At 52.0% G+C, this 26114-nt stretch overlaps 8 protein-coding genes across 8 annotated transcripts; 4 read left to right on the plus strand and 4 right to left on the minus strand.

Moving 5' to 3' along the window:
* Positions 1-479: 479 nt before the first annotated feature.
* CTHT_0061660 (uncharacterized protein) lies at positions 480-1259 on the minus strand (the record flags this gene model as incomplete). The annotated part of the gene is made up of 1 exon (XM_006696419.1): positions 480-1259. The coding sequence occupies one exon, from the start codon at positions 1257-1259 to the stop codon at positions 480-482; it is 780 nt and encodes a 259-aa protein (XP_006696482.1).
* An 809-nt stretch (positions 1260-2068) lies between these two features.
* CTHT_0061670 (uncharacterized protein) lies at positions 2069-3265 on the minus strand (the record flags this gene model as incomplete). Its single annotated transcript, XM_006696420.1, has 4 exons — positions 2069-2878; positions 2938-3079; positions 3140-3164; positions 3232-3265. The coding sequence occupies 4 exons, from the start codon at positions 3263-3265 to the stop codon at positions 2069-2071; spliced, it is 1011 nt and encodes a 336-aa protein (XP_006696483.1).
* Positions 3266-3830: 565 nt separating this feature from the next.
* CTHT_0061680 (mitochondrial GTPase mss1-like protein) lies at positions 3831-5486 on the plus strand (the record flags this gene model as incomplete). The annotated part of the gene is made up of 3 exons (XM_006696421.1): positions 3831-3880; positions 4010-5413; positions 5468-5486. The coding sequence occupies 3 exons, from the start codon at positions 3831-3833 to the stop codon at positions 5484-5486; spliced, it is 1473 nt and encodes a 490-aa protein (XP_006696484.1).
* Positions 5487-10395: 4909 nt separating this feature from the next.
* CTHT_0061690 (nuclease-like protein) lies at positions 10396-13493 on the plus strand (the record flags this gene model as incomplete). The annotated part of the gene is made up of 6 exons (XM_006696422.1): positions 10396-10411; positions 11045-11078; positions 11147-11481; positions 11551-11648; positions 11714-13152; positions 13214-13493. The coding sequence occupies 6 exons, from the start codon at positions 10396-10398 to the stop codon at positions 13491-13493; spliced, it is 2202 nt and encodes a 733-aa protein (XP_006696485.1).
* An 846-nt stretch (positions 13494-14339) lies between these two features.
* Positions 14340-14717, minus strand: CTHT_0061700 (uncharacterized protein; the record flags this gene model as incomplete). Its single annotated transcript, XM_006696423.1, has 3 exons — positions 14340-14380; positions 14444-14530; positions 14633-14717. 3 exons carry the CDS (start codon positions 14715-14717, stop codon positions 14340-14342), a joined length of 213 nt encoding a protein of 70 aa, XP_006696486.1.
* Positions 14718-19037: 4320 nt separating this feature from the next.
* CTHT_0061710 (arsenite translocating ATPase-like protein) lies at positions 19038-20117 on the plus strand (the record flags this gene model as incomplete). Its single annotated transcript, XM_006696424.1, has 2 exons — positions 19038-19421; positions 19482-20117. 2 exons carry the CDS (start codon positions 19038-19040, stop codon positions 20115-20117), a joined length of 1020 nt encoding a protein of 339 aa, XP_006696487.1.
* A 906-nt stretch (positions 20118-21023) lies between these two features.
* Positions 21024-23017, minus strand: CTHT_0061720 (putative finger protein; the record flags this gene model as incomplete). Its single annotated transcript, XM_006696425.1, has 3 exons — positions 21024-22440; positions 22501-22786; positions 22843-23017. The coding sequence occupies 3 exons, from the start codon at positions 23015-23017 to the stop codon at positions 21024-21026; spliced, it is 1878 nt and encodes a 625-aa protein (XP_006696488.1).
* Positions 23018-24983: 1966 nt separating this feature from the next.
* Positions 24984-25709, plus strand: CTHT_0061730 (putative normal mitochondrial morphology protein; the record flags this gene model as incomplete). Its single annotated transcript, XM_006696426.1, has 1 exon — positions 24984-25709. The coding sequence occupies one exon, from the start codon at positions 24984-24986 to the stop codon at positions 25707-25709; it is 726 nt and encodes a 241-aa protein (XP_006696489.1).
* Positions 25710-26114: the final 405 nt, after the last annotated feature.

Below are 26114 nucleotides of genomic sequence, written 5' to 3' on the forward strand. Positions count from 1 at the left end.
GCTAGCACGGCTGCCGCGTAACACTACCATGGCGTAGTCGTCATCTGCGCAAAACGCACCACGTTATGGTATCCGCTTATTCTTTTTTTTTTTTTCTTTAAGCGGCATTGAATAGACCGTTGTACGCCAAAAGGAGCTCCCGTTGGGTCATCCTTAGACACACCGAATGCAGGTATCATATCCCATGCTATCGACGCTGCGTATATCAAAAACCCATCCATGGCTCCCATACACCAATACACCAGCGCTCATTAGGTCCAACCAGTTCAAGCTTCCCGTTTCTTCCCTGACTATGTAAATTATGTCGCAAAGTGTCGTCGTAGGTAGTGACGCGGAAAGCAGACCAACATCTCCCCTCTTTAGGATCCCCTCCTGAACCACCATCCCCTCAATCGCGCAACAGGACTCGCCACCTTCCCCCATCCCCTCTCATTGCCCAAAACCCTTCCACATCCCAAACCCCGTACTCCCTCAAAACCTCACCTCGGCCTAGGGTTACTAGGCAACCCAGCCCGCGGCCCACTCGGCAGCCCATAACCCCTCCCGCTCCCCCCTCCCCCGTAACTCCCGCTCCCATCAGTCCAAGGCGCATTCGCACTCACCACCGGCTTTTCTGTCCCTCCCCCACTCCCACTGTTCCCCCAATTGCCCCATCTGTTTCCCCCTCCCGCGGCAGCCGCACTCTGTTGTGGGGGGGGAGCAAACGGGCCCGAGCTGCTCCCTCCCGTGCCCGAACTGGGACTAGCAGTACGAGAACCGCCCCACAACCGTTGCTTGAGCTTCTCCTGTGCGCTGGAGGGACCGGGAGAAATGGCGTCGTTGTAGCCGCCTGCGGAGGAGGTAAAGCTTCCTGCGCGTTGGGACGGAAGAGAGGGACGGCCGGCGTTCGTGTCGCCAGAACCGCCAGATGCGAAGGGGTTGCGGCTGTTGACGAATTGGTTTCTTGCCACAGCCGCCCCAGCAGCATTACTGCTCGTGTTGTTGGTGTTGTTATTATCCCAGAGACTGCTCAACCCGGTCGCGCCTCTGCCAGGACCACCGGCTCCGTAACGGCCCGGTTGGGAGCTCGCGTAGACGGGTTGTTGCGGGGGAGGGGCCTTAGGGTCGGGGGGCAGCCAGCCGGGGAGGGGCTGGCCCTTTTCGGAGTAGTAGGCGCGCAGGACGCGGCAGACGAGCGTGTCGTCTTCGGTGTCTCCGTCTTGTTCACTGCCGAAGAAGGTGCGCTGAAGTTTGGTCACGGATGCGTACCACGAGGACATGTTGTTGGTTGGTTAGGAAGGTGAGGTAGTTTTGTTGTGCTTATTAGGAGTTTGAGGGAAGTCGGTGAGGGGGTTGTGGGAGAAAGTCGGTGGCGGTGACTGAAGTCGAGGGAAGAGTCGTCGTCGCGATGTCGCGTGCTCGGAATTTCGTGTCCTCGCGGCGTATGTTGCTCTGGAGAAAGGCAGGGAACTAGGCTGGGCTCTGAACCTCCCCGATATTGTTCAGGAGTGCCGATGGTCGCTGGATGAGTCGGATGACAGGAGGAGGGTACGATGTTGCCGCAAGTCGCGACGCTTAGCGCCGCTATTAGGACTTGTAGGAGAAAAATCAAATGCGCCGCGCCAACGCTAAAACCAGGGACGAAATGATAGAATATTCAGGTGGTTGTCGTCGGGATGTGCGGCGTGGTCGGTGTCACGGTTTGAGGATAGTTCCAGGAGGCATGATGGATGCTGGTGCCGCTGCGGCACCCTTGTTTCAACTTTCAAGCTCCAAGGCAGGCCCCACTTTTAAGGCCAACCTGTGGACCAGGGGGCCGTATCCTCCTGTTGATCACGGTTCCGGGTTGACAAGTCCATTGATCGTCAAAAATGACAATTGACGGATCTTACACGATTCCTAAAAAAAAAAAATAATATATCCCCAAACTAAGGCTCCCAATTCTTGAGCCACATGCATTCATTACATAGCAGCCGATACTGCCGATGAAAATGAACATGAATGTATCCCATATCTGCCAAATAAGAACCCCTAAACTCCCTCAGCCCGACCCATGTGAATGTGAATGTGATGCCGTACAGTGAGAACCTTAGAAAGCCAGCAGTTTGGCCCGATCTGCCTCCTCCCTCTCAATCTCCAGTTCCTTTCTCTTCCGCGCCTTCGGCTTGACAGCCTTGCCTCTCTTCCGCTTGTCTCCCGCCTTCTTCTTCTTAAGCTCCTCCTCATCATCCTCCTCACTCTCATCATCGTCCTCATCGTCATCATCTTCATCGTCGTCATCCTCGTCGTCAAACTCCTCATCATCACTTCCCAGCCAGTCCTCGAGATCGCCGAGCTCATCCTCGCTCTCCTCAAAGTCCGACACGTACTCGACCACATTATCCTCCTCATTCTCCTCCTCGCGCTCATACTCAACCTCGCTCTCCTCTGCCGACTCCAGACCCTCCTCATCGGCCTCGATGCCCTTATCATGATCCTTATCCCGCACACCCTCGCCCTCCGCCTCAAGCGCATTAAGCACCTTCTTCCAGATCTGCGGGTTGCAGTTAAGCGGCTGGTCACCGTACGCACCTTGCCGCAGGCGGTCAAGAAGTTCGCGCTCGATCGTCCGCTCCAGCTTGGCCGCTGCCAGAGCCTTGCGCTCTCTGGCTTCCTCGCGCTTCTTGATCTTGGGCGCCATTTTGGGCACAAGCTTCTCGCCTAATCTGGCCTCCTCCGCGGCTATCCTGCGCATCCGGATCGCGACTTGTACGAGTCGGGTGAGGCGTTGCTTGCACTTGTGGATAAGGAACTTGGGGAAGAATTGGAGACGCTGGTCGATCTGCTCGAGAGCCTTTTGGTAGTTTTGCGAGAGCTTGATCTTTTCCCACCATTTGGAGGGCATGTGCGACCGTTCGATCTAAACGGTCACTGTAATTAGCCTTCGGCCATGTACCGTGATCCCATGTAGAAACGTACAGTCTTAATGTAAAGGTAGATTGTCCCCTTAGGGGACTGCCTCACTGTCGCATATCGACTGTTGGCGAGCGGGCAGCTCTGGCGATTGCACAGACCACTGACGGAGTACTCATTTCTGCAGAAGTTTTGGCCTTTTGTAGTTCTAATTGACGGTCAGACTATGTGTGCATAAGACGACTGGGGTCATGCGACAAAGGCGTACTTGAGCTTGAAGGCACAAAACTGTTCTATGCGGTTGTCAGTACAATACAGCCAAATACAGATCTATGGTCTTTCGAGAACAGATGAACTTACGGTTTATGATTTGCCATACGATTTCGTCAGACATCTTGAATCGTCCTCAATTAAGCAATGCAGCAGATCGGTAAGGGTTGAGTTAGGCCGAGGGATTCGGGGAGCTTTGGTCCATAAGAGAAGGCAAAAAAAAAAAAGATGATTCTGCTTTTGATCGTCAACATTGGAGGGGCAACCAGCTGCCATGGCGACAAAAAATTTGGGGACCGTTTGAGTTTTCCCTGTGCTGATTGGTCCGTGCTGGTTATTTATCTTATCTTATCAGTTTATCAACCAATGATTGTCGTTAGCTTCCTGAATCTCTCACACATGGCACTCACCATCGCGGTTGAAGCTCATCGTCAACGGTGTTCTTCCCACGGTCCTCTCGTTTCATTTTTCTTATTCTTGGTTATTTTCTCATGAATCTGTCTTCTCAGAGTCAATGTTTCGTCATGCATTGAGGACAACCTCGATCCGCGCCCTCCGGGGTTTGCGGAGCGTTACATTCGTTCAGAGGAAACCCTCGTGTCCTTCATGGAGCGTAGCTCTTCAGCACATTCACACTTCTAGCAGTGTTTCCGCAGCCATTAGTGGCTCACCTAGCTACACCGTTACAAATGAAACCATCTATGCGCTCTCGTCAGGCGCGGGAAGGGCAGGCATTGCTGTAATTCGTATTTCCGGAGCAGGATGTATTGATGTAGGTCAACCTTACGCTCTTCTCTACCCTGTCTTAGGCTAATACGCGCTAGATTTACAAAGCACTTTGCCCAACTAAACCCCTACCTAAGCCCAGATATGCTGGTGTGAGGACCCTTTTCGAACCCGGCACAGCCGGCGCATCCTCAGAAAACATCGTAGACTCAGATGCTCTAGTGTTGTACTTCCCGGCTCCCAAAACCGTGACAGGCGAGGACGTCCTCGAACTCCACATCCACGGAGGCGCAGCAACCGTAAAGGCTGTGCTGGCCGCAATCGCAAAATGTCCATCATCAAGCAAGATCCGCTATGCCGAGCCCGGCGAGTTCACCAGACGCGCCTTTCTCAACGGCCGTCTTGACCTGGCTCAGGTCGAGTCTCTTGGAGACACTCTTGCTGCCGAGACGGAACATCAACGGCGCGCCGCTGTCAGGGGGACGTCGGGCATTCTTGGCAAGACCTATGACAGCTGGAGGGAGCAACTTCTTCTCGCGCGTGGCGAGATCGAAGCGCTCATCGATTTCTCGGAGGACCAACATTTCGACGAGTCGCCGACTGAGCTGCTCAGTAATGTCACAAGGATGGTGGAGGAGATGCTGCGTTCTATCAAGATGCACAAGCTGGCCAGTCAGCGAAGCGAGCTGCTTCGGAATGGTATCCGGATTGCCCTGTTGGGCCCTCCAAATGCTGGAAAGAGCTCTTTGATGAATCAGATAGTTGGCCGAGAGGCCTCGATTGTATCATCCGAGGCAGGGACTACTCGAGATATTGTCGAGGCGAGTCTTGATATTCGGGGCTATCTTTGCTCCTTTGCGGATACTGCCGGCATTCGGACGAAGGATTCCGAGTCTGTTAACGATTCTGATACATCTCCCATCGGGGCTATTGAGGAAGAAGGTATCAGAAGAGCACGGCAGAAGGCGTTGGATTCGGACATCATTGTTGTTTTGGCTTCTGTTGAACCAGCGAAGTCCGGTGGCCACCGGATCAGCTATGATGTTGAGACACTTAGGCTAGCTGCTCAGGCAGAGCAGTGTATGGTTGTCATTAACAAGAGTGATGTTGTAGACCCAGACACGCTTAACAGCCTAGTTGAAGAGTTCAAGGCTACGGCCTTGACTAGTGTGGAGGGCCTGCGCGGCAAGGAGGTGCTCACAATATCCTGCAAGGCTGCAGCCTCACAAGCCCCGGGTTCAACAGACCCTGGGAACATACATGGACTCACGGAGAAGCTTGCGCAGTCATTCTCTGCTTTAACCTCAGTCCCGGACGGCATGCAGCATCTCCTTGGGGTTACAGCAAGACAAAATCAGCTGCTGTCAGAATGTGAACAACACCTCCTTGACTTCATGATGGAAGCACAGCATCCAGAGATGGAAGGAGAACCGGATGTCGTTCTGGCCGCAGAGCATCTGCGACTGGCTGCACTCAGACTTGCGGCTATCACTGGTCGTGGTGAATCTGGGGATGTGGAGGAAGTCCTTGGCGTGATCTTTGAGAAGTGAGTCTAGTCAACACTAATATCATATCACAACACACTAACGCACTTCTTCAGATTTTGCGTTGGAAAATGACCTCTAAATCATTTAAAACGATTGACAACATTCGGTGAAAGAACTAGTAGCGCATGAAGGACAAGCTATCATCGACATGAGGAAAACTCATACCAAACTAGTCCAATCCATTCAACGCCCCAGTTACTGTGCGACTGTGAAGTCGGCTTGGGGTCCCTGAAAAGAAAGCTGTTTGTCATCCTCTCAGGGGCCTCTCTAATGTACCTATCCGAACCAACCAGAAACGTTGATATCCATGATGCTCGACCCGAAGCAACCGAAATCCCGAAGACCATGATGAGAAGAAACCAAAACCGTGACGCAGCCGGACATGAAGCGAAGAGAAATCTTGACGAGTGGACGCCCCAACGCCCTGGGGATTGAGGTAAGGGTGTTGCGGCCATGGAGTGCTGAGGGCCTTTAGTTCGATTGGCCGCTCTCCTCTTCATCCTTGTCGTCCCTGATGACAGGTGTTAGTCGAGCTGCAGTGGTGACTGAAGGGGGAATGGCTACTCACTTGTTATAACCGGAGCGTCCGTAGTTAACAAACTTGTTCTCCTCGCCGCCGTCCTCGTTGTCACCCCTACGAGATGTCAGCCTGAATGTCCGATCAATCGATCTTTCTTCGGAAGGAACTGACTTGTTGTAACCAGAGCGGCCGTAGTTTACGGGGCAGCCGGTGGTGAAGAAAGCAGTTGTGGCAGCCATTGTGCTTGTTGATGAGGGCAGTTTGAAGGTTGTGGAAATTCTGATTGTTTAGAAGGGGTGAAGTGTTGAGTGCTTGGTAAAGAGCTGGCGAGTTTCCTTTGGTATTAATCACCTGCTGGCTTTTTGCTGATGAATAAGACAGAGTCCCATCTCAATCCCGGAGGGACTGGGGATTTATATCTTCGCTCGAGGACGGCGGCCATACTTCCATGACATCGTCATGAGCCCCAAGGGGAGTAGGCATCTCTGCTGCGTTGAGCCCAATGACCCTATTCGATCTGGCACGCCGCCTGCGCAACTGCGTATAATCTCTCTTTCCATGTGCCATTTTCGCAATGATTGGTGATGTCCATGTCGGCGTACGAGGCAGCAATGCCTCGTTGGAGGGCCCCCAAAAAGCTGCTGATGAGATGACATAAGGCAGATCTCCGGGCTCGCTCAGTAATTGTCTCCACCCACATGTCCATACATAGCTTCTGCGGTAACAAGCATGGCTTGGAAAAGATCTCGACATCTCACTGGGCACTGATATGCAAGATCTGACATTTCGCCCTGCACAAATCTGCCCCCAACTGAGTGACTCTTACCAGCTACATGGAACCTTTTTTTTCTTTCCTGCGTCTTGACAAGCGGTAAGCAACAGGACTTTTTCGACAACGCCGTCGATCTCTGCAAGCTACTTCTCTACGGACAGCGCAAGAGATGGGTTCATTCGAGGTGCTTAACAGAGCATGCAGCACCTTGCATACCCGAGGCCTATCTCAACCAGTAATACCCCGTTCCAATATGCAGCCATCAACACAATGGCACATACAACATCAACGACGTAGCCGCTGCCAGATTTACCAGAGTCCCAAACTGCCGAAATGGAGGGGTAAATGGAGGGGTGTTTGAATGGACATCTGGAACACATCTCTGACCTAGCAGCCATGAGGTAGTGTAGGGCTGTGAAATTAGGTTGTGCAACATGGGGGTTGCTACGGACGTACCCGTCTCTTTTTTCGATGCTAGATTAGTGTATATATGGATGCCTGGAGGCATGTCGTGTGTAAGCATCAGCCTGCTGTGGCTGCCAACGTTTTTGGGTCGTCACACAGAGATCTCGAACCTCGCGCCTGCAGCATCTTGAGGTGCCAAACGCCGCCATTTGCTCATCTTCACAATTGAGTGAACTATCCTTCATCCGCAGATACCCACTTGCTTGATGGTCGTTCTCACTCAATCGCGAACAATGCACTACCTAAACCAGTTAGTCTTCACGTCGCGTTCCATCATGGGCGCGAATGCATCCAATAGCTGGCATGCTTACTTCCACTTACACCCCTAGCCACAAGGTCTTCGCTCGTTCTCCTCAGAGCCCTGTTATTGGGGGCCTCTCCCGGCTGTGTGGTAGCGACAATATTACCTGGGACTGCGAACATGTTCCTCTCATCCAGCCTATTGGCTGGATCTTTAACGCAACAAATGCATAGCTCTACCAGTTCATCGATTACTCGCACCGATTTTCGATATGGGTTGATTTGTATACACATTGGCTTCATGAGATTAAATAGTATGATCACCGAAGGAGTCACGCTCATGCCAGGAGATCCTGTCCTACAACGCTCTCTCACTCCTCGCTTTTCTGTCCACAGCTTGCCACTCTAGCCTCGCCCTTCACCCACAAGCGCTGCCAAGCCACCTCAGGACCTGTTAAACGGTAGCCAGCGGTAACGTCGGTTCCTGGGCTTTATGTGCCATTGGGGGTGGATGGGTTACATCCCAAAACTACGGGTCTTCCGTCTTCCCTTCCATAATTGCAAGCAGGGAACTTTGGATCTTGCGAAATGCCGTGAACTGCGCCCACGGGGAAACCGAAAACGATGCTGTCAGATGATCGCATGCACGCCGCGTGTGCCCTGGGCTTATGGCTAGCCCTACGGATCTGGTACCAATCAAAAAGATGGGATAGGTACATGATGATGACGGTTCTCGAAGGGTCGGTGCCTCATTATAGAGCCGGAGACTTTGCAATCGGATAGGGCCAATTATTCGGCCCGTATATCGGCCCCACTCCGCTACCGGGGAGCCCGTGACGGAGCTCAGCCCAGGCGGAGGATGTTCATCAGTCCGTATTTTGAGCTTCTATTTTTTTTTAAAAAAAAAAACTTGGACAGGTTTTGCGCGATTTCCTCGCTTTCATTCTGCAAGAAGTTTTTTTGCTTTCTCTCTCATCTTTTTGCTCATGATAGGTCTCCTCTACTTTGTTCTACACATTTCGTGAGTTTGTGGCTCTTCCGTCGTCATCGGAAACGGAAAGCCTTGCAAGTTGTTCGGCCAGTCGGGCTGCGGGACCGAGGATCCTGACCGGTTTCAATGATCGATCGGGCATTGGACACTCAAGCAGTTCCGTTAACGCTACCTCAGTTCTCGCTTGTCTGAGACCGTAATCCCTTTCCCTGAGAGGCATGCAACTCATGAATAGCCAGCTTCAGCGAAATGGGGGCCCAAATGTCATGGCCTGGAACAAGGTCTCTGCAGAAAGAGTCAACAGACTAGTAGAATGGTGAAGCCCAGAACAAACAGCTGGTGTTGGGGAGCCTCAGAGCTACACATTTGATTGGGCAGCTTAGGTGATGCGAGTGGTTCCGTTGGCAGCTACCAGTATTCTGGCGTCTGGGTCTCTCATGAATGGCTTGTTAGCGAAGCGATGCCTAACTCTGCTTTCTGAAAGTCTGGAAAGCCCTTGTCTGATGCCTGTGACTCATGCCGCTTGTTTATTCTCGACCTTTGCTTAAACCTTGCGTTTGGAAAGCTTTGGAGTCTCGAGATGCCGCGGATAGGCGATTAGGTGGAGGAACTTCGAGTTCTTGGCATGAGAGCTCCCATGTAAGTGCTGCAGCTTCAATTTCACCCTGTACCTAGTCGTCGGTCTTCGAAAGCTCAAATCATTTGTCCGAAACCACATATATTCATGTTCGAGGCATATAGTTTTTTTTTAACTTCCCTGGTATAAGATGCAACAGCAGGTTACCTGGGTTTTTACGAAGGGTAAAGGGCACAGATCATGGAGACAGTGGCCCTGACTCCTGACAGTCCTGACATAGGCTCTGTTTGGCAGATGCTCTGCTTACGGCGGGGACGATGCCGGCAGGTTTTGGTTGCCTTTGATCGGAACGCCTTTTACTAGGACTGCTCATGGTACTGCAAGCTTTTTTCAACTTACTTCCTTGGAAACTTATATCATGGTGAGATGGGTTGCCGTGACCCTGGTCCAGAGAGAGGGCGGGGACGACAGTTGCTTCCCAGCTCAAGATGAGGCGTCCTCAACATTTTGTGCTGATAGTTGGTGATATTGAATTTTGGAATTCACAGATAGTCCATGGAATTATATACCTGCAAGGACTTTTTTTGGGCATGGACAAATGGGAAAAATAGTTTTAATGGATGGGCATCTGCCGCGGGAAAACTGAAGCTTGTCCCCTCCCTTGGGGTTGACGTCGTCTTTCTCAAGCCACCTGTCAGCCTCAACCCCGCCACCGCCACATCACCCTTGGCCCAAAATTGGTACACAGTGTAACAAAAGCATGAGTAGATTACCGCACTGTAGTACAGACATTGTTCTGCTCTTTCTGAGCCTCATCCAACTGGAACACCGTCTGTTGTTTTCCCCGCAGAAGCTGGGCTTTCTTTCGGGTTTCTGGTTCAATAATGGCGAGTGCCTGCCGTTGACAAACTCCGAGTCACTCTTTGAAGTCTTATCATTATCCCATCCCATCTTCAACACCACGTTTTGGTGGCGTGGAACCTGGGATATCGATCGATCGATAGTTGACAGTGCTAGCCCGACTGCTCGCTTCAGCAACAGCTGGGCATCTGTGTGTCTGCCAATCTGGGCATCTGCAACAGCAGTTGTGGATCAAAAGTCGCCAAACCACTCTAGGCATCGCGCATTCACCATCGGCATACCAGTGCCCGGCTCCGATCCTCCCGCACTGGCGATATCCAGTGGTCGAGCAGCCTCTGCAAGCTCCACCGAGCATTATCCCGTACTCAACCCGGTCTTGTGCCCGCGCTCGCACCCACCACCCGCACCGCAGCGACCGCAGCGACCGCAGCGTCCGGCCACGCGGGAAAGGACCCCCCAGCTTCCAGGCTCTGGAGTCGGCCGTGTTTTGGAGAGAGCTTGCCGCGAGCGTCAGGTCGTTGAGTGGGACCCCTCCTCCCTCGGTAGCCCTTCACGATGATGCCGCCGCCGAGTAAGTCGACCATCCCATCTTTAGTCTGTCCTGCTTGTTGCTATTGTTCCTGCCTGCTCTTTCTCTTTCTGCACTCCGTTCTGTCCTGCCAACCCCCGGGTTCGCCTGCCTGAAACCCGTCTTTTGTCGGTGGAATTGGAATGCCCAGGCGGCCAGCCTTTGTGTCCGATTGATCACGCCCCGCGTTCTCCTGGCACCGAGTTGGCCGCGACACTTTTCGGTTGCAATCCGACCACTGGCACCTCTCCAGGGCAACCAGCCTGGATCCTCTCGTCGTCTTGCCAGCTCGTTTCCAGACGAAGTTGACGGCTCGACGGCGCCGCACACTGCCACAGGCGATCCTCACTCTGCAACCGCTTCGAATCCTCCCGGGCTGGTCACCGTGCCAGTTTCGCAACTTCGTTTCTGCATGCATCTGGAGCATCTTCCAACCTTCAAGGACGCCTGCACTGGTGTGGTCCGGCTTGCGCAGACACTCGCGACGACACACACGTACTCTTCCTAGGCAACCCGAACTGTGACGAGCTGGGCGGCGGGCCAATTCTCTTTGCATTCGGACACACAGACGCAATTCTCGCTCGTTTTGTTGTTGCGGCCTCTCTGCACAGTCATCACTAACTGACATAATGGAAGATCTCACCGAGGACCCCTTCATCAACCAGGTCTTGTAGGTCCCTTCCCCAACTTTACTCAGCCTTCTGCCCCACCGATAGCTGACACTCCTGGTCCCTACAGGACTTATCCCCTTAGCGACCTCGAGGATTGTGCGATCGCGATCGATGCCACGTACTGGCTCCAGCTCCATCTCGATGTTCTCCCCGGCAACGAGCCCCTGCTGCCCGCCCTGGGTGGGCTGACTGGCATCCAGGCGCGTATCGAGAATGAGTTGGATCAGTGGAAGCTCAATAAGATGACCCCATTCTTCATCTTTGACGGCCAGGCAATCGTGGGACAGGACGAGGTGGCAGTTCGGCGTGGCCTGGATCTCAACCTTAAGACGGACGGCGCCTGGGAGCTATACTTCAACAGCCGTGCCGACGAGGCTGTCCATGCTTTCGGTCAGACCATCAGTATGTGCGCTCCTGCGCCTGTCTTCAGCTTCCTAAATCGTTCTCATTTCCGCTGACCTCTGCTTCAAGGTGCCTTTCCCACTCGGGCGCTTTATCCCCTACTCCAGTCCATCCTGAGGCAGCGAGGCCTGCACTTCCTAGTGCCTCCCTTCAACGCTGCTGCCCAGGTAAGCTTAGCGATCTGAAAATAAGGAGATCAGCAAGAACGGTCAGTCTGACAGTCTATGGCTAGATGGCATACTTCGAAATGATCGACTCGGACCAGTGTGCCGGCATCATGGGCTCGACCGAACTCCTGCTGTATCCCATCCGGGATTGCATTATTCGCATGATCGACTGGGATAACAAGATGGTCTATGCAATCTCCAAGAAGAATATCTTAAAGACGCTGAATGTCAGCGAGTCTCTCTTCATTGACGCGTTCCTTATGACTGGAACGTCCTTCCTGCCGCCTTTCCCTCCGCTGGCCGACCAGACGATCATTAAGGCGTCACGCTATACGGTAGTTGACGCATGCACCATGCTGCGCACCACTGAGAAGTCGGTCACCATAGCCTGCACCAGTTTCAATGATATCCTGAAGGCTCATGATCCCAACTGGCTGGAGAAGTACCGCAAGGCGCGCATGGCCGTCGACCACTTTATTTATATTGCCGAAAACGGCGAGGTCAAAGTCAATGACTATGACCATCTCACAAAGGACAACCACGAGTATCTTGGCTTGCAACTTCCTGCCGAACTGTTCCACTATCTCAACACCGGTTTGATCGGTCCTCGTGTTCTTACCTGGATTACCCATGGTCAACTGCAAGTCCTTCCTACGTTGGATGGGGTTGCCTCGGAGGAGTACAAAAAGTTGGTCACTTCACAATCGGTCCGTATCAAGGAGGCAGCGCTAAGCCTGGTCATTCCTCGCCTTAACCGCGGCATCGGATATAAGAATATCACCATGAAGGTCTGGTACGACCGCAATTATTCATACACTGTTTGGGATCGCCATGAGCCCAAGACCAGCTATGCTCCCCAAGTTAGCAGCTGGAGTGTGAAGGAGGAGTCATTCTCTGCACATTTCCCCCAGTTTTCCCACGGTTCTATTCTGTCTGAGGTGCTTGCGCTGCAGAAGCCCGAGTTTGTTCCCCTTACCCGCTCAAGCCCCAGCTCCAAGCTGAAGAGTGTTGAGTCGGCCGCGGTCATTAAGTCAATCACCCTCTGGAGGTTTCTGCACATCCGGGGCTATGTCGATGATCATCATGAGCTGACCGGTTGGGGCAAGGCCCTGGCTGCGGCCCTCGCCGCGATCAAGCCCACAGTTGAGAAGTTCCCTGATTTCCCCAACCTCTATGAGTCCATTCTTGTTGCATTCGAGCTGATCCGTTTCGATCTGCTCAATGCCAAGAACAAACATGAGGAGCTGCGTGGTCTGCCGCTCAACGGCTCTGAGGAGGACCAGTCGAGCCTGCTACTGATCAGCCGCTGCGCTACGCTGCTCAAGCTGAGGCACGAGGCCAATGGGTACACTGGCCCTCTCAGCAAGAACCTGCTGCACTTCCGCACTCTGGTCTCAGAGGTTCGGTCAGCTGATCGCGACTTGATCGAGGCCATTCTGGCGTCCATGTTTATGTATGCACAGGCCAAGCGGAAGCGCGATGACGGTTGGGAACTGAGCCATCAGTATGTGCCCTTTGACTGGCATGCGCTCTTCCGAAAGTATTTTGATACTGACTCTTCACAGGCTGCCATTCCTTTATGACCCCGACGTCGCCCTCGGCATCGCGGTCAAGACCTACTTCGACGACATCCTGCCCAACGACCCCAACAAGGCCCAGAAGAAGGCGGCCTTCCCTGGTACTTATGTGCCTTATGCCCTGAACTTCGCTGAAGACCTGGACATCGCCTGCAGTTTCTTTGATGCTGTTTATGCCGGCATCCAGACGCTGGATGCCAAGGATCTGCCTGTTGCTGATCGCGCAGTCTGGGATAAGGCCGCTAAGTACCTGGAGCTGAGGAGGTAAGCTGGCGTCGTTGAGGAAGGAAGCTGTTGGCTTGGCAGATGGGGGATGTTGCTGGGAGAGAAGGGGGTGTGTAAGGGGACGGTGTGGTGAGCAAGATATGACGGTATACAGCGAGGTTTTCATGGTCATGTGCTGGCCACTCTCCTCGCAGCTTAAACATAGGGGCCTAGTAGGGGGCCTTTGCGCGGTGTCCATGTCCCTTCATTACATTTCTCATTGAAAGGGACGTAGCCGGATGTCCGTGTTTGGGCCAAACGACGATGGCGTCAAATGAGAAAAAAAATTGAGGAAAACCTTCAACCGATGTCGACGGTGTGTGTCCTATGTGTGACAGGTTCGCCTTGTGTGACCGTGATCTGTACTGCTGATGCCCTGTGATGATCCCTTCCCAGGACATTCATCACATCTATCAATATACTTAAAGCAGCAGTTGCACGTATTAGATAATTTTGTTAGCTCCATTTACAGTGAAATACAAAACCCAAACCAACTCCCCACCTATGTAGTTTTAAAACATGGATATCATTTCCCATCTCCTCCATGCCCTTGATGTACAGCCTTCCGCCCATCCATCCTCCCCATCCATCTCTCGTTCATGATTATCATCTTCTCTTGGTAGGTGACTAGGTGAGCATTGGACGAGCATTGTCATCTAGCCACCTCGTCCCCTTGAAATAAGACGTGGCCCATGCAAGGTGCATGTCTGGCTTTGCCAAAGGCTGTGCGTTCCATCGGACCTCCATCCTCCCCTTTGCAATTGATACCGAGAAAAGAGATGAGCGAGCGACCGCTTGCTGTCGGCCGGCCTGTAGCCATCCATTTAATCGTACTTGAGATGGAACACGTTTACGCGCCGCCGACGAGGATGTTGTTCAAAGGGACATGGACTGGAAACGTGTCAGAAGCTGGGCTCCGGATTGGAATGATAATATGAGAGCAGGAATACGTACTGAGCTTGACAAAGTAACCAACAGCGCCCATGATCAGAAAGCCGACACCAACGGCCTGGGAGATCTTGATGAACTCGCGGCGATCAGCTATGAGGGTTAGTTAGCATCATCGTAGCACCATCTTAGAAGCTAAGTGCAGTGCTGATGCGGCACTGAAAAGAACGCATGAGGCTGGATTAGGGGACGTACGCTTCTGAGCGCGGTTGATGAACTGGATACCATCCTTGAGGAACTCGCGTGGAACGTCGAGGAGCTCCTGGATCTGGTCCGCCATGGTTGCTGATTGTTGTTCTGTGTGAATATGAAATTGAATTGAATGTGATTGGCAGCAAGAGACGTAAGTAGAGGACAGCGCCACGCTGGAATGTTTGTGTTGTTGCTGATGGATGATAAGGAAATGGGAAGAGGGATCAAGAATGCAGTCGCGTAAAATGGTAAAAGGGCGAGCTGGAAAGGTCACAGGTGTTCGTTGACTTGCCCAGGCCCAATGTGCCACATCGCCTCAACTTTCTCAACCCCCAGTTGGCATTATCTTGGCAAGGCTTGGCCCAGCTCCAGCGTGGTAATGTGGTCTGTGCGTGGGCATTCAGGGGTTGAACATGGTGGGTCATGTTATGAGGAATATGGGACTTCTCTTGGCGAGATATGGGAAGAGAAGCTCGGCAGCTTCCGATCGATCGATCGATCGAACAGAACAAGTCAGTCAAAAGGCTTGGCTTGTTTGTGGGCAGTTGGCTTCGAGAATCAACTCCAAGCATTCAAACTTCGAGAATCCAGAGCCTGTTCTCTGTGTTCAAGTTCTTAAGCGATCAGTCTCTGGAAAGTTGATCAATTAGTCGTCGATTTCCTCAAAAAATAGTCACGATATTAACCATCCATCATTCTTCTCTACTGTCTCTTCGACCTATCGACAACTGCAACAATGATTCGAAATACTTAACCACAATCTTGCGTTTGGTTTTTATACGGCCTATTGGGCAGATAAGCTTGGAATTTGGGCGTGAGCACTGTCCGAAACCATGCATGCCCGGGGACCACTGTGAAGTGCTACCAGGTTCAAAGATACCTTTGATCGAATCAGTGAAGGTCTCAGAGCACCTCCTCGATTTGCTATATTGAGATATAAATGCAATACTTGACCCCACGAGATTTCTCGGCTAGCCCGATTTTGACAGGTCAAATTGGCTATCTAACGAAACAGTAGACATCTCAATATCGAATTAGGGTTTCAAGTCAGCACAGTTCTAAGGTTGCTGAGCGCCTACGAGTAAGTTTTATGAAAATGCCAGCTCTTATCCAGTTCAAGTCTTCTCTTCATTTCACTGGCATCTTGGATGAGCGACCACCTAACTGGTGGGGGTGGTCCGGGCCGGTCTGCCTTGACGGTCACTTACTACGGGAGGGGTTAATGACACTGGGTCTCTGACTGTGCCTTGTGCACATCACGGCGACAGAGGAACAATCTTGTTCTCTCAGTTTGAGAGATCCCAAATGAAGATCTAGCCCCTCGGACATCCTGGGGAAGAGCTCACAGACCGATGACCCCGCAACAAATCGGCAGTGATTGTTCTTGGTCACGGCATATCACTCTACCCCTCCTCCAGCTGACCACCGAAACAGCTGCTTATTACTCGTTTTAGCCTGTCGGCACTATCTTGCTTAAGACTCCCAAAAGGTTACTACAACACTATAGGCGTTCGGGTGGGCAAACCGAATGAGAGGGGTTCCTCTTCAGAGAGCATTGTCCGCCTTTATAAAATTAAGTATGCCCGGTTCAGAAAGCACTGACCCTCTTTAATTCCTCTCTTCTGTCATTATTGCTGGAATCTTTCAGTTCCTAGCCATTGTGTTCTCTACCCGACCCCTCCCCCCAACCTAGACGCAAAGGCCCATTGACACTGACAGACCCGGTTATTTCATTCGGGATAACACCAAAGACTCGGTCCTTGTTTGACGACCATCGAACAAGGACCGTCTGATCATCGACTGGGTTGTGCTGGCTGGAGTATCTGTGCCTCTGAGGAATTGGCCTTGTGGGGTAGCCCCCATCACAACTAACGTCATCGCCTCCGGCTATATCAGGTGAGAGAATCCCTTTCTCTTACACACTTGCTGGCAATCGTGGATCGACACTTTCTTTGCTTGATGGTTCGAAATCATCATGACCGCCAAGGCCGCGGATCAGTTGATTGGGGACCATGGTCTATAAACCATTCCGGTGGTTGTTGGAAGCGAAGCATATAGTGTGGCCGCTGTCTCTATTGGCTGCCAGCCCTGACAGATGGTCAACTTCACCCGCAACCTTTTGCTGTGTTTGTTATCATCTTTTTCTTGTAAAAGTCACCCTAAAGACCATGAATGAAATCAGACACGGAAAGCCTGAACTTTAGAGATTTAACTCTCGTAAATTGGAGAACAAGATCTCCCCGTTTACAAAACTAGAAGACTACAGGGCTTAGTTGGCCTTGGTTCCCACTCTGCATCTTGCACTTTGTACAACACAAATTCGTTCTTCATCGGTCGTTGTTGCTGAAGAACCTTTTTGGCTGCCCGAGCTTTCCTCGTTGTGCCGGTCTTTCCGAGTTTACAAAGCCACGCTGGGATCCACCATCGAGGCGGGCAAAGACGCTCAGCAATTTGAGCTTTTCTGGATTATAAGAAGATTCACTGTGAAAGAGTTTTGAAGATTTTCTGGGCTAAACTCAGCGAAAATGAGAAAGTTGACGAGGAGATGCGCGCCAGTGAGCTCTATGGATATCGAGGCCCCGGAGCCTCCGGTTTTCCTGTCCCGTCAATCCACAATGGCGTCGCTCCGCCTGAGGGACACTGGGTTCCCGGAAGCGATTTGTGGAAGTAAGTAAATGGGAACTTTATGAATAATATGGAATTCTTTACTAACGATGAATCTTCAAGACCGCAATACAACTCTCCCACATCCAGAAGCGAAGTATGGACTGGATGCATGTCTAACTGAAGAGGATATCAACCCGATATGGCCTACTCCCCGACATATTAACTCAATCAAGATCAAGCAGCAACAGATCCAATCACGGAGTACATCTCTTCTTGGGGGCTTGATCGGCCCTTCAATGCCTGCGGCCGAGGACACCAATAGCCTTGGGTCCTCAGAGGGGATAGGTTCGAATAGTAGCTTGAGGAGCGGGAGCTCCGATGGTTCATGCAAGCACTTTCTCGGATCCAAGCCAATTAAAGATGGTCACAATAATCATCCAGATGAGGGTGTGGGCCTTCAAAGGGCAGGATTGTGCTGTAGAGGAGGGACATTTTGTTGTGCTAAGAGGAAAAAGAAGGGAGGTTTCTTTAGCAGGTTGATCCGCCAGCGGTAGATTGGGGAATTTCGCTAGAGGACACTGGGCTCGGCCTGAGACGGGAGTTATCCTGGTCGGAAGCTTGCAAACATTTCATGAGTGCTCAGCTCGAAATGAGGGAAGATCAAACCTATGGAAGGTTTTGAGAAAATGTGGGCACAGCATCAAAAAGCAACCATATTATGACGACAACGACAATGAATCACTGGTTAATCAGGGGGGTTTTGGTATTCATATATGGAATTGATCGGTTGGAAATTAAGGATGAGGATGGGTAAAACTCACTTGGACAACCACCTTCATATCACTTTCATGGTTTATAGAGCTTCATAACATGACACCTGTTTCTGGATGCCAGGACTGTCATGTGCATCGTAAATGTATTTTAGTGATGATCATTCAGAGTGAAGTTTCGATAGATGCGAGCGTATTCTAAGCATTGTGTCGTGGAGGATCAGGAATACTTACTGTCTGACTGATTAAGGACAACATGTGTGTGTGAAGCTGAGACAGTCATTATGCGAAGATCAAAGTTGGTGGAACTCATGTTTCTTAAGCGATAACTTTTGGAAGCATTTTAACATTGTGAAAGCAATACAATATGCAATAAGGTATTTTAAGGAAGTTGACAGCGTTATTAAGACATTCTCATAGGGAATGACAGTGAGATGGTTGTGAAACTGGATAAGGATTCATTGTACAGACCATCCTCCCTCTTGCCCTCACTCCCCCTCCTCCCCCCCCCTCCCCCCCCCAAAAAAAAAGCTGACACATGCTACACGCCAAGCGACGTACCGGCAGATCCCTGCTGCACGGGATCACTCCAGCCTGTGACGTGAGCAGTCGGAGCCCATCCGAAGTAACTGTCTGCTTCCAAGTGTTTCCAAAGGCGGAATTCCATCAACAGTGGCGGCAACAGAAGTCCGGCATTCTCTTCCTCTTGCACCAGACACAAGTGTTTTTGAGAAATCGAGGCTGCTTCCAGTGGATTCGCCGCCAAGAAATCTCCACGTCCACGTTGTCAACGCCTGCCCCTCGTTTGCTCGTCTCTAGTCGAGGGCCTGCCCCGCACCCGTTTCCGTTGCACCACCATCAACTCTTTTGCGCGCGCCCTCGTCCAAGCCCATATCCGAAATTTTGATATCAGACGCTCATCCCACCTCTCAGGCACCAACCAGCTCCGAACCCGCGAAACGCGACAATCTCTCAACTTCCCTCTCTCAACTTCCCTATCTCCTCAAATTACACAGTCCTCAGCCACCAAGATGTCGGCCGCCGTCGTCAATGTCGATGAGCCCGAAAAAATGGAGCCGACGCTCCAGTCGATCCTGGATCAGCGGTCGCTGCGCTGGATTTTTGTCGGCGGCAAGGGCGGTGTCGGCAAGACTACCACTTCGTGCAGTCTGGCCATCCAACTCGCCAAGGTGCGCCGCTCCGTGCTGCTGCTGTCGACTGACCCGGCGCACAACCTCAGCGATGCCTTCAGCCAAAAGTTCGGCAAGGAGGCCCGACTCGTCGAGGGCTTCGATAACCTGTACGCCATGGAGATCGACCCCAATGGTAGCATGCAGGACCTGCTGGCGGGCCAGACGGGCGATGGTGATGCTGGAATGGGTGGCGTGGGTGTGATGCAGGACCTGGCTTATGCGGTAGGATCTGGCGCATACCCTGGTATGGAGTTCTGGTTGCTGATGGCTGTGACCTTCTAGATCCCTGGTATCGACGAGGCCATGTCCTTTGCCGAAGTTCTTAAGCAGGTCAACTCCCTCTCCTACGAGACTATCGTCTTCGACACCGCGCCGACAGGACACACCCTGCGCTTCCTGCAGTTCCCAACCGTGCTGGAGAAGGCCCTGGCCAAGGTATCACAACTGTCGGGCCAGTACGGCTCCCTCCTGAACGGCATTTTGGGGGGCAGCGGTACGCTGCCTAACGGGCAGACGCTGAGCGATGTGATGGAGAAGCTGGATTCGCTGCGGGTTACCATCTCGGAGGTGAACGCGCAGTTCAAGGACGAGCGCCTGACCACGTTTGTGTGCGTATGCATTCCCGAGTTCCTGTCGCTGTACGAGACGGAGCGCATGATCCAGGAGCTGGCCAACTACGGCATCGACACCCACTGCATTGTTGTCAACCAGTTGCTGTTCCCTAAGCCGGGCTCCGACTGTGAACAGTGCACGGCCCGCCGGCGCATGCAGAAGAAGTACCTGGATCAGATCGAGGAACTGTACGATGAGGAGTTTAATGTAGTCAAGATGCCGCTCTTGGTGGAGGAAGTCCGTGGCAAGGAGAGGCTAGAGAAGTTCAGTGAGATGCTCATCAAGCCGTTTGTCCCGCCGGAGTAAGGGATGGCGATGGTGAGAAGAATGTAATAAGAGAATAAATACCCATATTAGCATGCCCATTTACATTGTCCCGTATGAAGCAAGGCTTGGTCTCAGGATCAGGGAGTTTGAGGACTAGTCGTCTGGACGATTTTCACATAATTCATGTACTCGGTTGTACGCTGTATAGACATTGCATGGTCCCAGTTATGATGAGTCACTTGCTGAGCTGCAACTTCTAAGTATCAATATACTTGTCTATTCGCTCCTCGCCCAGGAGCAAGACGATACTCTCAAGATAGTACAAGTCCAAAGAAATAAAAGGTCCTCAACCAAGCCCCTGAATTGTATTCCTCCCCTCCTTGAATGATTCGCTGAGGCGAGAAAGGGAAGCTGTCAAAGCTAAGGCCTATCTATCAACGTATCCTCACTCCTCTCCACAGCCAAAAAAAAAAAAGAAAAGAAAGAAATAAACACAAACGAAGAGGATAAAAGGAGTCGAGAGAAGAAAATAAAGTTGTTTATTATTCCCAACCACGCCTGAACCTCTTCCCAAACCAAACGCCCAGAAATGCAGATCCCCAACCAACCATCACCTTAGGTAGTAGTAGTGCCCTCCATTACTTTCTCTTGACCCATGTAAAAGAGGTAAATGAAACGCCGCCGTTGCGAATTGCCATGTCAAATCCCCTCTCTAGTTTGCAACCAACCCACCCTGATGTGATCCCATGCTATCCCATATCACCCATCCCATGACTCAACAGCCCAGTTTTTAATCTTTGTTTTCATGATGTTACCTAGCCCAGAGAACCGGATCATATCCTTTTTCCTTGTCTGATTGATTTCCATGATGAAACGTAACATCGAGTCAGTTGAGAGAGAAAGAATCGAAAAAGAACGAGGAAGGAGACCTAACGCAAAGATACGTCACAGCTCCCGGTAATCACTCGGCCTGATCCGCCGCTGGCGATTCATATGGCGGTGAGGATTAACCGGCTTCCGGAAGTACGCCTCTTCCTCCTCGGACGGCGGCGGCTGGTGCGTAAAGGTCTTGTGCTGGTTCGGGCCGCCGCTGAAACCCATGCCCGGGCCGCCCATACCCATACCGCTGTTCATCATGCCGTTGGGTCCGCCCCAGCCATTCATCATACCGTTCGGGCCAGGACCCCAGCCGTTCATACCGTTAGCCGGGCCGCCGTTCGGGAACATCATGGGGTTCATCATCGGGGGGAAGCCCATACCCATCGGGTTAGGGCCCATGGGGAAGTTAGGCATCATGGGCGGCATGCCGGGGTACATCATCGGACCCATGGGGCCCATCATAGGGTTGAAGCCCATCGGGCCCATGCTGGGCATCATGTTCATCATGTCCTGTTGTTGGTGTTGAGCTTCCTTCTGCTGCATGGCCTTGGGAGCCTTGGGAATCTTGGGATTCTCAAGAAGCTCGTCAGCAGGACGCTTTTTGGACGTTGATGAGGATGACGTGGCCGCCTGCTGCTCTCCATTAGTAGCACTGGCGGTAGAGGTTGACGACTTGTTCTGCTGGTTGGTGGACGCCTGAGTCGTCTGGCCATTGGTGGTAACAGAAGCAGCAGTTGACGGTGTTGGAGAGGGTGACTTTGACGTGGCCTTAACAGACTCTGCCTTCTCTGTTTTCTTGCTGTCATCGGTGCTTTCAGGCTTCTCATCACCACGGGGGCTCTTGGAGCCATCCTCCTTCTTCTTATTACTGTCCTTTTCTGCAAGAAAGGCTTTAATCTTTTCCACTGCTTCCTCATCAGGCTTCAGATCATCGATCAAAACTCCTTCTGTTTTGCAAGCTGGGCAGACGAAGTCGCTCTCAATGAGAGCATTCGTGATGCAATCATTGCAATACGTCTTCTCGCAACAAGGAGTCTTCATTGGCTCTATAAACATTTTCTTGTCGACCGGGCACTCCAAGCCCCGCTCCCGGATTTCCTTGTCTCCCTCGGAAGCAGCCGCTTTGGCGTCAGACTTCGCCTTGGCCTTGGCCTGGAATTGCTCCCAGGATGCCTTATCAGGCTCAGCAATGACAAACTCTCCATCGGCGTTGACCATGATGCCCGAGGGCACCTTGGACTCGTCACCATCAGCATTGTGGCCTAATGCCGTAGCCTTATCCACAGTCTTAAGGAAGGAACGCGGGATGCCTGTGGTCCGCTTGACACGTGGACGATTGTCGTACTCGGGATTGTCGTTGGTCGGGCAGAGTTGGATCCAATGCCCCTTCTCACCACAGCGGTAGCAAATGTAGCCCTGAGGAGGGTCGTGATCAGGGACATTGGCGGGTTTTTTCGGACCGCCCTTAGCCACATATTGTTGTCTATAAGCCTGTTAGCGACACTGTAATAATAGTCTAGCAGAGCCAGTGAAGATTACATACGTAGCCATCTCCTCTTCGCGAGCAGTAAAGTTCTCGGTTTGAGCCTGGAAAACTGCAGCCATCTTCTCTTCCTCGGTCATGGCACTGCTTAACTGGGCCAGGGTGCTAGATTGGGTCTTAACGGTTGGTTTAACAATCTGTTCACGTCGAGACGAGTTTTTTGCATGGATCGGCATCTTCCCAGATACATAACGGGCAGCATTTCCTTTGCCAGGGACTTTGGGGGGCATGCGACGGGCAATGACCGTAGTCGACCGGGGAATAATGGTAGTATCATCATCGTATACTGTTTACTGGTTAGCATTGCTGGAATACTAGCCGCAAACCTACAGGTATACATACCCTCTTTCATGTTCTCATCTGCGCAGATAACGAGGTCGAAATCGGTGCCATCTCCAAGGCCACTGCGAAGAATAATTTCACGCTTCAGCTCAAACACAGAAATGCCGGTGCCGTCGAACTCGACACGAGTCGGCTCTTTCTGGGACTTGAACTTGAAAAAGACCGAGGACGTCATAGTTGCTAATGTCGGTTATCCTCTCGAACAAAAAAAATTACACTGCGCTGTTAGGGTTGGATGGATTGGTGATTGTCTCCAGTCCCAAGAGCCACACGCAAGGTGCTCAAGCAAAACGCAAGCTGTGGATTAGATAGAGATCTCACACAAGGAGATGGGAGAATTGGTAATTGTCCTGTTTTTCTCTTGCTGTTGCTGATCTTGAGACAATTCCCTAGCAGGCAGAGCAGATTTGCTTCCTTCTCTCTTCTTCAAAGCCAGAAAGTTGATGGTACTCAATTCTGATTGTTATCGAAGAGAGATAAAAGAGTCTTTTTTTTTTTTTGCACTGAAGGTTAAGCAGAATAAAGAAAAATAGTACAAAGACCCGCCGAGCGAACCAATGGTAAGTGTGGTAGCAGCCTATTCAATGGGGTTTGAATCTCAATCCTGCATGAATAGTACCACCTCCACGGCCAGCTTCTGTTACAAACACCTGAAAGCCAGAAACCAAAGGGAAAATTGAAAATGCATCAACAGGCTCCAGCAGGTTCTTAATGGCGATGATCCAGTAATGGATCGAGGAGTCGGATAGCGGGTAATCGGATGGGTGGGTGTCGGTCACAGCCAAGGAAGGGCTTTGTCCGCCCGATGGCCGTGGTTAAATCGAGGGTCAAAGTCGCGCGCGCTCTTGTGCGGCAGGAAATGGATAAAAAGGAATGGAGATCACGAAAAGTCGATGGCGGCGATGCCCAGTTGTTGACCGATCGGGGCGATGGAGGTCGAGGGCGTCGTGGGAAGTTCGCGTTGGAAGAAGGGAGAAAGGGAATGGAGTGTTGGCTAGCGAGGAGTCAGAGTTGAATCTTGGACTTAGAATGCACGGACCATAAAATGCTATGCATTACATAAGCGGCACATGCACCAAAGCCACCGCTGGCGCTTGGGTCACTGGCGCTACCCGCAGACGGACGGCGGAGCGGGAAATGGAATTCTCCATCTGCCCACCTCATTGAGCTTTGACCAATCGGAAATACTCTCCGAACCCTCTGTGCATCACTGAAGGTACACGAAATACAAGCAGGAGCATTTTGATACAGACAGCCTACGTGGCAACGAATAACAGTTTGATGATATTATTTGGGTTTGAATCAAGTTTCAAGCACCTTCCAAGTGTAAAAAGTATGATTCACATGCTTTAGTTTGTGTGGTGTTGTTCTGACATCATTGGTCTGCGCACAGCTGTTAGGCGGGGTTGTCATTGCAGGTACCCCGCGATAACATTGCTCGGCTCCAAAGCCGACTAGATCTTCGAAGTTCGACGAGCCAACCACTAAAAAGTGCAGGCGAGCTCTTCCATCAGTGAGCCGACCATCGTCAGAGTTGCGTCCCCTCCTCTGGCAGAGTTTGGCCACCCTTTAAAGACGGAGCACCTCTCCTGTAACATCAATCAAGGGCTGGACTGATTAGCAAACTCTTAATTTGGTCGTCACTGCTGCGACCATCCTCGCCCTCAGCGGAGTCGGATTCGTCCGAGCCAAACCTTTTTTTTTTTACACCTCCTCTGTCACCTCCAGAGTAGACTCCCGGAAGCTCTGCCGAACGCAATCATCGGGCAAGGTCGTCATCTTGCTCGTGGAACATCTCACCCAATGACAAATTCCTCTACCTTTTAGATCGTGAGCAACACTTCTCACACGCAACCAACGTTTCACAAGCAACCCCGCGAGCTTCTGCAAGCTCTCAGGCTTTCCCGCTCCTACTTCGTCCCCAAGTACCTGTGCGGCTCTCATCTCAACTTTGCCTCCCAGCGCGTTCGATTCGCGGGATCCAAGCTCCCAGAAATCTTCCGACGAGTTTTTTCACGTGCTCAGCTTCGTGCTCAAACGTCACTTAACATTCAATTAGCTCAGGCTGATTGTTTGACTATCAACATCTCCCACTTTGAAGCGACCAAGCTACACGGTTCATCTTCCCTCCGCCGTTCACCATGGTGCTCACACACACCACGAACCATTCCTACTCTCACCCCTTTCCCGCCGTCACCCTCGCGTACTTCCTCCGTTACTGCAGTCCCCATCTTAACCCCTTCGCCAGCCATGTTATCAGCTCCGACACCCTCTCGTGCTATGTCGACCCAGAAACGGGCCGTCTGCACACTACACGCATCCACTTGAAGAAGTCACGTCTTCCCCCCGCTGTCATGAAGCTGCTCCCAGCCAGCCTGACGGGCGGCGCGGCCGACAAGGCGTCCTACATCCTCGAGACCAGCGTAGTGGACATGCGAGAGGGCTGGCTGGCGAGCGAGAGCCGCAACCTCAATTACGTTGGTATCCTCTCCGTGGTGGAGCGCCAGCTATACACCGTCCCCAAGACGTTCAGCGCCTCGACCGAATCGACTGACGTCGAGACCAAGGTTGTCTTCCGTTCACGGCTCGGCGAGCGCATCCGCGACCGGCTGGGTCAAGTGCAAGCGCAGGCGCATGCGGAGGCCGAGGCAGCCGGTTCTGCCGGTGGATGGTTTGCTCGGCTGGGAGCCAAGGGCATCCAACGCAGCATTGAGAGCCTCGCCTCGACCAAGACGCTAGACCAGCTGGGCAAGAGCCGTGAGGGCATGCGCATCGTCCTCGAGAGGCTACGGCAGACGGGCATCAACCGCGTACTGGAGCTGAGGAAGATGGCTAGGGAGCGTGCATTTGATGGTGCTGCTGCTTGAAGGACTTTCGTTCTATGGCATCCCGTTTTGTGGATGGACCACCGAGAAGACCTTAAGTAGCATCGGGCACCAATTCACGACGTGACGACAGGCATCGACACGTTGTTCTCTATTCCATCACTCACTCAGCCGTCGTAGTTGACCACATCTATGGAGTTCATGTCGGGGTTTTATCACACAACACCAGTGCTCTGGTCACCCCACTCAGCAACCTTGGGCAGAAACACACTTCTCCTGATCTGCGTGGAGAATCCTTATATTCTCCAATTGCGTTGCTTTTTTCTCACACCACTCCTCTTCCAGAAAGGGAGTCTTGGACAACTGGGAAGCCAACACTCCGGCGAACACTGACTGACTGGCGGCCAATGTTGTGTTGTATATTTATCTTTTCCAACTTCTCGACGC

This window comes from Thermochaetoides thermophila, assembly GCF_000221225.1.
Source record: "Thermochaetoides thermophila DSM 1495 unplaced genomic scaffold scf7180000011821, whole genome shotgun sequence".
NCBI lineage: Eukaryota > Fungi > Ascomycota > Sordariomycetes > Sordariales > Chaetomiaceae > Thermochaetoides > Thermochaetoides thermophila.